The sequence below is a fragment of the Zingiber officinale genome, chromosome 8B (assembly GCF_018446385.1).
Source record: "Zingiber officinale cultivar Zhangliang chromosome 8B, Zo_v1.1, whole genome shotgun sequence".
NCBI classification, from domain to species: domain Eukaryota; kingdom Viridiplantae; phylum Streptophyta; class Magnoliopsida; order Zingiberales; family Zingiberaceae; genus Zingiber; species Zingiber officinale.
The window spans coordinates 43174132-43184401 of NC_056001.1; the positions used below are offsets into that span (position 1 = coordinate 43174132).

General features: G+C 35.1%; 1 protein-coding gene across 4 annotated transcripts; it reads right to left on the reverse strand.

Moving 5' to 3' along the window:
* Nucleotides 1-2947: 2947 nt before the first annotated feature.
* LOC122016171 (calcineurin B-like protein 3) lies at nt 2948-9872 on the reverse strand. 4 transcript variants are annotated; one of them, XM_042573394.1, is made up of 10 exons: nt 9645-9872; nt 9050-9097; nt 8812-8963; nt 8358-8440; nt 8059-8118; nt 6947-7055; nt 6274-6326; nt 5353-5433; nt 4591-4703; nt 2948-3295 (listed from the first exon to the last, which is right to left on the reverse strand). In XM_042573394.1, exons 3-10 carry the CDS (start codon nt 8930-8932, stop codon nt 3241-3243), a joined length of 675 nt encoding a protein of 224 aa, XP_042429328.1. In that variant the 5' UTR covers nt 8933-8963; nt 9050-9097; nt 9645-9872; the 3' UTR covers nt 2948-3240. The 4 variants fall into 4 exon arrangements, with proteins under 4 accessions (XP_042429328.1, XP_042429327.1, XP_042429331.1 ...); XM_042573393.1 differs by having other exon boundaries at nt 9041-9097; nt 9645-9871; XM_042573397.1 differs by lacking the exon at nt 9645-9872 and adding an exon at nt 9319-9575.
* Nucleotides 9873-10270: the final 398 nt, after the last annotated feature.

A 10270-nucleotide genomic window follows, 5' to 3' on the forward strand; every position in this document is an offset into this window, starting at 1 on the left:
AGAGAGCCGTTGGGCTGGCACCAGTCGACTGGTGCAAGGACCAGTCGACTGGTAACGGGCAAATCAGGTTCTGATTTGTTCCAAGCTATATAAGAAGGAGCTTGGTATGGCCGGCCAAGGCGACGAAATTAGACTTGGTTAAAGCCTAATTAGTAGTCACAAAAGTGCTCAAGGTTTCCCTTGTGTCCAAGAGGTCTTGGTGAGTTTGTGGTGAGGTTTCTCCACCCATAAGGAGGTTTGAGCTAGCCGGAGTTTCCGGGGGCTAATCCACCGACGGATAGGGATCGTCCACCTCAAGGACAAGCCGTGGAGTAGGAGCCCTAATCTCCGAACCACGTTAAACGAACGTGTTAGTGGTTTGCTTGCTCTTTCTTGTAGTGTTTAGCTTTCTACTTGTTTGTATTAGTTTGTATTTCCGTTGCGCACTAACAAGTGTAGGGTGAAAGCGAGTATTTGGGAGTGCCGTCTATCCAACCCCCCTTCAAGTCGGCCGCAAGATCCTCCAACAGGAAGCTCCTGAAGGCCAGGAGTGAAGGATGAGAGATATCTGAGGGGCGCAAGGCTAATGGAGGAGGCTTGAAGGCTAGTTTGAGGTTGGTCGGGTATGGCCGGATGCTAGGCATGATGTACCAACAGGTCATGGATTGAACGGATGTTGATTTTGGGGGGGCTTTTGACTTGATTGGGCAAGTCCACAGGAGCTGGATCGATCAACCGATCGATTGGGCATGAGTCAATCGATCGGTTGATCGATTGGGAGAGCACCCACGACAAAGGGTTCTCCCAATCGATCCATGGATCGATTGGGAGCGTTTGCCGATCGCACAGAAAGCCTTCCAATCGATCAGCCGATCGATTGGGAGCCTCCAATCAATCGGTTGATCGATTGGAAGGTTGGATTTTCGTGCGATATCTCTGGAAATCGCACGAAACACATTGAATCGATTGAGCAATCGATTCAGGGGATTTCCAGAGAGCACAAAGGCGCTCTGGATCGATCGGCCGATCGATCCAAAGTCTCCCCAATCGATTGGGAGCAATCTAATCGATTGAGATTCGACCGTTGGCGGAGATAAAGACATTGGCGTGCGATTTCTTCGGTAGAAATTTCATTCCTTTCTACACGAGCTTGCAAAGGCGGTTTTCACAACTTCCCATAGCTCTCCCCGTCAGTCTTGAAGATTCTTGGAGGCAAGTCCAAGTCAAGAGGCAAGTTACAACAAGAAAAAGAAGCTAGGGTTAGAGTTTATTGTACAAATCTTGTAAGATTTCCCTTGTATTTGCTTCTCTGTATATTCTTGTTGTATTGTGAGCTTGTAAGACTTCTCCGCCTTCGGTAGTTATCGTAAAGGAGTGGTTTCATAGTGGAGGGTGCATGAGTGTGTGGATTCTTGGACTAGTCACCTCTGCTTGAGGTGGATACCAAGTAAATCCCTAGAGTTAGCGTTGTTTGTGTTTGGTTCTTGAATTTTCCGCTGCACATCATCAAGGAGAAGCAAACCAACGCAAGCGCGACGAACCACTATTCACCCCTCTCTAGCGGGTACAAAGATCCCAATACATTTTTTACCCTAAGTCTAAATGAAAAAGGTGAAAGGATTTTTTTAAAAAAAATAATGTCAAAGGCCTAATTTTTTTTCCGCATAGGGTCTTAAATAGGCTTGAGCCGGCCCTGGATAATTTTTTTTTTGTTTTTTATATGTTTGATTTAAATTTGTGGATTTTTATCTTATTTGGAATTAGAACTGAATGGGACTAAATCTTTTTTTATTTTTTATTTTGAGAGATTTTTTATTATCACAGTGATTACATGTGTGTTAGTTCCTAAATTACAGTTCATTTCCAAATTATATGGAAATTACACGAAGGGAGAATTGAGTCTATGTTTATTTTTTATTTTGAAAGATTTTTTATTAGTATGATAGTAGAAAGATGATTATATTCATCTAAGTACCTTTATAATTTATTCTCAAATTATGTGAAGAAAGATAAATTATAAAATTAATTTATAGTCGACCATCAAATAACCAATTTTTTTTAAAAAAAATACTCTCAAGAACCATACTTATCAGGAATATATCCTTTATCCCATTATAATAAAATTATCACCGTATTCATATAGCCCCATTGATCCCTTACCCATAGATGTTGGAAAAAAAATTCATTCACTCTATTTTTTTAATTACCTTTTTTCATAAATATTATAGTACATTTGCCGGTTATTGCGTTGTGTTTATTAAAAAAATAAAAAAGTTATATGATGAGTTTATCACTAAGGTAATGAGGAATAGTTTGTAAAAAAAATTTAAGACGAAGCGCCTTTTTAAAACTAAAATCAAGTAATTTTTCAATATTTTTCAAAATTAACTGATAAATTAATAAATTAGATTTGATCAGTGTCTTATCTAGAGGTGCAAATAAACCGAATTTATTCATGAATATTTTAAAATTAAATTAAAAAATATTTATTTCATATTTAAAATTATCAAATGAACTGTTTAAACTAACTAAAAAATTATCAAATTCAAACTAAATTTAAACATCAAACATGTTCAATTTTTTTTCAAACCGAATTTGAACATATACTATTTTATTTAATTATTCACGAACGACTCACAAACCGACCTTAATTCTAATCATTTTTACAGAATTTTAACTTAAATATATACAAATCAAGTTTGAAATAATTCAAATCAAATTCAAATTTAAATTATTTTAAATTATAATCCAATTACACTCAACAATTGAATCGAGTTCTAATTAAAATTATTTATATTTTCAAACTTCAAACTCGAATATTATATGTATTTTTTAAATTTAAACTCAACTATCAATATTTTTATATTATTCAATTCAATTTGATTCATTTACGCCCCAGTATCATTGACTTGTCAATCCATTAACATGCTTGAACTCGAACAGACCAAAAGAGTTATGGGACGGGACAGACACAATCAGCTAGTACATGATTATAAAATGTTCTTACACCAAAACAACACCATACCTGCAGCATCCTGCTGGTTTCAATAAACAAATCGACGGAAGGATGCAAAACCTCAACATTCACAGGAATCCAGAGCCTGATAGTGGCTAAATAAATACAAAATCACACCAGAATTGCCTATGGTAACCAGTTCCCTTAATGATTTACAATAAAAAAAAAAGAATTAAAAATATGGTGCGGAGATGTACAAGCCCGCACAAACTGTTTAATCCAGACCAGTGGCATGAGCTTATGTATCAATCATCAACTTGAGAGTGGAAAACAAAGCTTGGGAATGTTGTCGTGATGTCCCTGTTCAAGATAGACAAAATTAGTGAGAAATTGAAAAATAAAAAGGAGACTGCATTGCTGCATTCTGTTACAGCCAAAAAGGTAATCCGCTTAACGATCTTATAACGGTAAATTAGAGAAAAATCCCCAATCATAATGTTAAGTTTGCATGCAATCCCCATCTCCAAAAAACTTTGTTTCCACTCCCTGCATGCAAAGTATTACTTGTTTCAACTCCCTCATGCAAATATTGATACCTAAATTGCCCCTCAGATTTTTTAGTACAAAAATTTCAAAATTGAGTACAAAAAGTCCAAAAATGAGTATAATTCTTCTTAAAGTCCGTACTTTATATTAAAAATCGAGTATATTTTCTATCAAAATTGTTCCTCTTATTTTTTAGGGTTTAGGGTTAGGGTTTAGGGTTTAGGGTTTAGGGTTTAGGGTTAGGGTTTAGGGTTTAGGGTTTAGGGTTTAGGGTTTAGGGTTAGGGTTTAGGGTTTAGGGTTTAGGGTTTAGGGTTTAGAATCGTACTCAATTTGATAGATAATATACTAGATTCTAAGTTAATATACTCAATTTAAGAGGATTTATACTGATTTTTAGACTTTTTGTACCTAAAAATATCATGGGCAATTTGGTAAAGATGCTTAACTGGGGAGTGAAAACAAAGATTTTAATGGGTGGGGACTGCATGCAAAGATTTGTTTGTCAATAGGGACTGCATGCAAAATTACCCATCTTATAAACCAAGACAATACAAGCTTGCATGGAACTTTTCAGCTCTTGTCAGTGTGCCATTCTATAAAAATCATCTTCTACCACTACTAACGACATGTATGGTTTTCGTCTAACTTTGCTTGTGCAACAAAAGAAAAACATCTTCACCAGTTCATGATATTAGAATAAATCTAGAAATCAGGGTCGGAGTTAGGTTAATCATGGAAGAGTAACACCTAATCAGCAAGATTTTCGTATCAAGTGAAAGTTACACATGGCACATACATGAGATTATGTACCTAAGAACTCATATAGATTTGTAAAAATTGGGCACTTCTTAGAAGGTATAATATGGCGGAGAATTATGTAGATTTGTGCTATTGTGTAATCATATATTGTACATTAAATGAGAACCAGAAAGCAACTTCTTGTCCTGTTATTTTATGAAAAAACTGACCTATTTGTGTTATCTGAAGAGAAGTAAAACAGTTTATATGAATAAGTTATCAGATCTTTCAAAGTAAACAATTTTTTTTCTTCTAAATTATCCAACTTCTCATCCCCACGTAATGGCAACAATTTTCACAATTGTTTACCTGAGGTATTGGAGAGTCATATTCTTTAAAAGGGAGGGATGCTGCAAGATAAGGCTGTGCCATTCTTCCTTGTCAATTTTTCCATCATGTTTTGTGTCAACCTCCTCAAAAGTCTGGATAAGAACAAAATGGAAGACATATGATTATTAGAAATTAGGAGAAATATGATTATTAGAACTTAGAGAAAATATGTCTTAATATACACTTAAATACTCAAATAGATGGCATGAAGAAATAATAAGCACCTCATCCAATAAATCCAAGTGCTTTCTTGAATTAATTTCATAGCACATAAAAGTCATTGTGTTTAGTAGCTTCTTTTCAAATGCTAATATAAACTATTCATTCCATTTACCCATCCAGAAAATGAAAATCAACTTGATGCCTACAAAGTTTACATAAGAAAAGGGCAGATGGGATTGAAACACCAAATAATAGACAATAAAAAAAATGCTTGTGTGTTTTTAGGTACACAAGCCTGGGACATGAGATTCAGAAACCAAAAAGTATAAAACATTTCAAGCGCAGAATATGTAAGGTTGAAAGATAACCATGCAATACCAAAAAGGTTACTATTATAAATTTGCAGCTCCAACAAAATCAAGTCTTAATTTCAAGGATATAAGTTTTCATATCAAAATTTGGCAGAACCTCAGAAAATGTAAAGTTAAAAAAAAAAAACAGAATTTAAGACGAATTTAGAAGACAAAAAAGCAGCGTGCAAAATGTCGATGAAGCAATTTCAGTTCCAATAATCTCAACCTTGTCAATGATACTTTCTATCACATCGTCTGCAAGATTCATTCCAGATTCAGCAAGTGTTGCGACTACCATTTGCTTAACCTGGCTCAGAAAATTCAAAAAGATAATAAAATTGCTGCAATAGTGCTCTCAATTTCCAATTAGCAGTCAGAGATGTATAAGGTAATTTAAATGCTAGCAAATCAAAATAAAAACTTAATTCTGCTTGGCATTCTGGAAACGTACTGCTTACTTCCAACATGATTCAAAGCTTAAATGTCTAGAATTACATATGCAAGAAGAGTTAAATCTAGTTACGGAACTCTTGCAGGCAGCTATGCTAAATTCTTACATTGTTGATTGGCATGGACAAGCAGTTTTGTCAGATTTTGATATTCATACAGCATGGGAAGGATTTTGGACCCGAATTTTGAGGATACCAGAAAACTAAGCTGGATTAGATGGCTTATCTAAGGAAACCAAAAGACAAACTAGTTCAGATGGCTTATCCGACCTGCAGTATTTTTCCTCGCAGAATCAAAAGAATGCAGTTTCAGTTTTCTAGATCAAGAAAACTTTCATTCAAAATGAATGTTTCTCCCAGGGCTCCAAGATTTACATCACTTTTTATTCTTATATAAGATACATTTACCTATCAAATAAAAAAAGAATGTTTCTATCTGATTTATAAAAATGGCAAGGTGTTTGATTGTATAGTCTTTTTTTTTATTATTATTATTTTTTAAAACATTGTCAATAAAAATATGCTGCATGTAGAGTTCAACTTCTTCCATTTACCTGACAAACTATTTCCTCTTCTTGAACCTTCTTTTTATTACGTTGAAAATGAAGTTTATAATACATGTTAAGAAGTGATTAAATTTGAAAATTGTCTAGTTGGAAAAAAGGATATTTCCATAGTCAAAATACTAAGCACAGTACCTCTTGTCTTTCAATAAAACCTTGCTGCTTGAGATCATATAGCTTGAAAGAGACTGCAATAAGAAATGGGATATCTTGTAAATTCCAACTTTTAGCATCAAAAAGCATTTTCCATTAAGAGATGATTTTTTAAGTGTCATAGAAAAAGGAAGCACTAATTCAACTCAAATTTACTAATTCAGTAGGATCATAATCCTTATCCAGAGTTGAATTTGCCAAGAATGTAATGCCATGTTAGTAGTGTATCAGGTAACAAGACCATGCTATTAGCAAGTCGGGCCTGCTATTGAATTACATAATCAAAACATTAAAAGCAATAATTTTTCCAACAAATTTTACACTCACCATAAATTTTAGCAAGGATAGTCCGGTACAAAAGTTATACAAAATAACTTTTTCCACAAATAACAGATTTCCTAAAAAACTACCAATTTTTACTTAAAGAAAACAGTTCAAGCAGTGGCAAGTGATGTTATTTTGTGAAAAATATGAGATTCGTGATATTTCCTTTTCTCATGTTCAAGGGTATATAGAGCACTGATAACTGGAACCTCAGATGCAAAAAAGGTCCTTCTTTTATCGAATGAAAACCAAATTTTAAAAAAAAACATACAAAAATTGCAATTTTTTTAGAAATAATCCATAACCAACCAAGAAAAACTGTCAAGCTTACAATCAATTTTATCATCAATTGGAGCATTTGGATGGAAGACAGATAGTGCACGTGCAAACTCCTCAAATCCTAGAATTCCATTGTGTTTTGTGTCAAACAAGTCAAACACCTGAAAATTTTGTAAAATTCAAAAAAATTTAGCCACTAAACTAAAAAAAGATGGCTCCCAAAGATCTAACCTTAAAAGGACACATAAGTAAGGGTTTCCACAATCTCTTTGTTGATTGACAATAGCTAAAATCCAACTTATAATTATCATACTAGTTTGAAAATCACCTTTTAGCTCACGGAAAATTTGGAAGAAAATGTTGATGCGAGGGAAAATTAGAGTTTTAATGTAAGAGACACATATTCAATGGATATATGACAAAACACATAACACTACACCTTAAAAAGAAAAAATATATATGGGACTAAAGTACCCACTAACAAATGTCGAATGAGACATAATCATCACAAAATGAAGAATATAATATGCGCACATAGAAGAAACAGAAAAAGAGGTATTGGAGCACGCAGGCATCAATTCCTTGAACCTCAGAGCGGCGCACTGACAGAAAAATGGTGAAGCTAAAAAGAATGAAGTCATGCCTACAGAAGGCTGCAGAAATACCTACACGAGTCACAAAAGTATCTAACTAAGCAAGGCATTCACTAAAGCCTGGAGATGAAGGAAATGAGAGCACTCAACAAGGATAGTGATAGCAATGCTGCATTTGATGGTCCATCATGCAGAGGCTGAGATTGAGCCATGTGGGCAGTATGTAATCAAATGACCAAGTGGGTGTCCATAAAGTACATAGCATGTATCCAAATTGACCAACACCGTGTCCCCCACACATTGTGGTGGCTAACACCATCTAATTTCATCAGTAATATGCAATAAAGCAAAATCATGAGGCAATTCTTGAGCTTTCTAAAACTATTAATAGCTCAATCTTGCTAGTAATAAGCAATGGAATATTAAGTGCAATAACAAATAAAAAAAAGAGTAGTGTTTTATTCTCCTTTTCCTATTCAAATTACACTTGAGCACCGAGCTCAGGTTGAAATTAAATTTGATTGAGAAGCTGCAAACAAAAGGGAAGGGGAACGGAGAGGTAGAGACAAACCCGATCAGCAAACAAACTCTCCTTCTTCTTAGTCTTAAATAGTGCCAACTGAAAATTTTCCTGTATAATAGAAAAACATGTTTAATCTATGAAGATTACAAAATGTAAATTAACATAAAATTGCACAATTTCAATTAGGGGTAGGTAAAATGAAGAGCGTCAGTGATTTATAAGTATGTATTTAATGTCATCTGAAAAATATGATATCTGATTGAAAGCTACAAACTATAATAGTTAGGAACTATCATATACAATATATAAATTGGACATGGCAAATAAGAAAAAACTGTGTTCCTTACCTTGTTGATTAAGCCATCATCAATTACCGCACTACTAATCTTTTTGAATAGCTCATGCAATGCTTCTATTTCACTCACACTAACTGCAAAAATGGGTTCTAAAGATGAATAACAATGGACATGAATAAAAGAACACCACATATAATTAACAAAAGCAATTACAAACTATAACAATCAAGAATGACAATTGTTTTTTAAAATAAAAAAAAAAGAATAAACACAATATAAATTAATTAAAAAACTGAATAGTTCCTACAGAGATTGTAGTTCAGTTATGCTAACCACAAAACGATCAAGTAGAATTTAGTTAGAAAACACCATGGTAGCAATTTCAAAATATAAATGCCAAAAATAACAGAATTGGCAAATAAGAAAGAAAGAAAGGAAATGACTAAATCAATTGGAAGATAATAAAAATGAGACTTTATATGCATATAGGCAGAAGGCAACATACACACTGTTTCCCTAGCTAACCGTTCTGGATCCTTGAGTTCCTTTGACTGGTGAAAATCAAGATCACAACACTTCCCTAGGATGGCAATGAAATGCTTGAACCATTCTAGACACTGCAACATGATATTTTCTTCTTGCTAGCACACTCCATACCTGCATTTTGATGAAACAAAAGAAAATTAAACATTTCATAATAGCCTGGGCAAAATAGTAACAAGCATGCGATTCACCTGAACAACCTTTTCAACATTTTATTTTGTCCTGTTGTCCAAGCTTACAAGGCACGCCTGAATATGCAATCAAACCATTAGTCTGAAAGAAGAAACAGATTACCAGAAAACTGATGAGAACAGAAATTTGAATGTTCACAGGACAAGCCTTGCGTGACAGCAGGGATTCAACAAAACAATAATAACATGTCTAAGATTGTTTATCTTGAGAATTTCGAAGACAGATCATAAAAAATGAATAATAGAAAAATCTTAAAAGATGAACTAGACTCCACTACGTTGTATCTAGATGGAAAGGACCTCGCCCCCACGGACTAGCTGAGGAGATCCATGGTGGTTTGCACATTGAGCACGCGGGTCGAACCTGGGGTTGGCAAGGCATAAATCCCTGCACCCCGGAAGACTGACCCTCCCATCCATCTGGGCCGTCAGTTACCATGATTTACCTCCTCGTGATAGTACTAGGGAATCATTGAATTAGTTTGATCGTACACCAGCCCAATCAAAACCAAGGAATGAAGCCGAGAAATTAGGAAATCTCATGTCGTGCTTCTCTGCTACAAAGATTCCGAGATTCAAAAAGAGAACAATAGATTAAAGTTACCGGATCTGAAGCCGTAGGTACAGGCGATGGTCGAGACAGGCGGGAGCTCCGAATAGTAGCGGAACAAGGATTGAAGGGGGAGGCGGCGGCCAACGATTGATGAGAAGAGATAATCGAAAAGGGGAGGAGGGGTACCGTGTGATGCGTCGTCGTCTCCAGGGTGATACGCCGATGATATTATTTCGTCAATATTTCTTCGTTTTTTTTGTGATTATTTTGTGGTCCCGTTTCCGACTGAAGGAAACATTCTCCTTGTGGCAGCGATGTTTTTTCGAGGACCGGCCCGAGTTGGTAATAGACCGATCGATTTCGGCTCAACTTATGGCCTTGTCCCCTCCACAAAGGTAGATCCGTTATCGTAGCGGTCCTCCTAGTATCAGTCTCACGGATATGGAAACTTTGTCCCCTTCACTATTCGATCGAACAAATAGGTGAGAACTTCCCAATTGACGACTAAATCATGACTAAATCTTAACTATTATTTCACAATAAATTTATCGTGATTTCACAGCTAAGTTAGTCGTCGAAGTGCTGCTCGGAGAACACGGTGTGGTTAGATCTTCCGTAATAATCTAAGTATTTATAATTTAAAATTTAATTATGATATATTATGAAAGATTTTTTTT

Coding starts and splice junctions, on each gene's coding strand:
- LOC122016171 (XM_042573394.1), bottom strand. CDS start 8,932: ATGTTGCAGTGTCTAGAATGGTTCAAGCATTTCATTGCCATCCTAGGG. Junction 8,441..8,811: donor GTTAGCTAGGGAAACAGTGT/GTATGTTGCCTT, acceptor CCATTTTTGCAG/TTAGTGTGAGTGAAATAGAA. Junction 4,704..5,352: donor TAGAAAGTATCATTGACAAG/GTTGAGATTATT, acceptor GTTCTTATCCAG/ACTTTTGAGGAGGTTGACAC.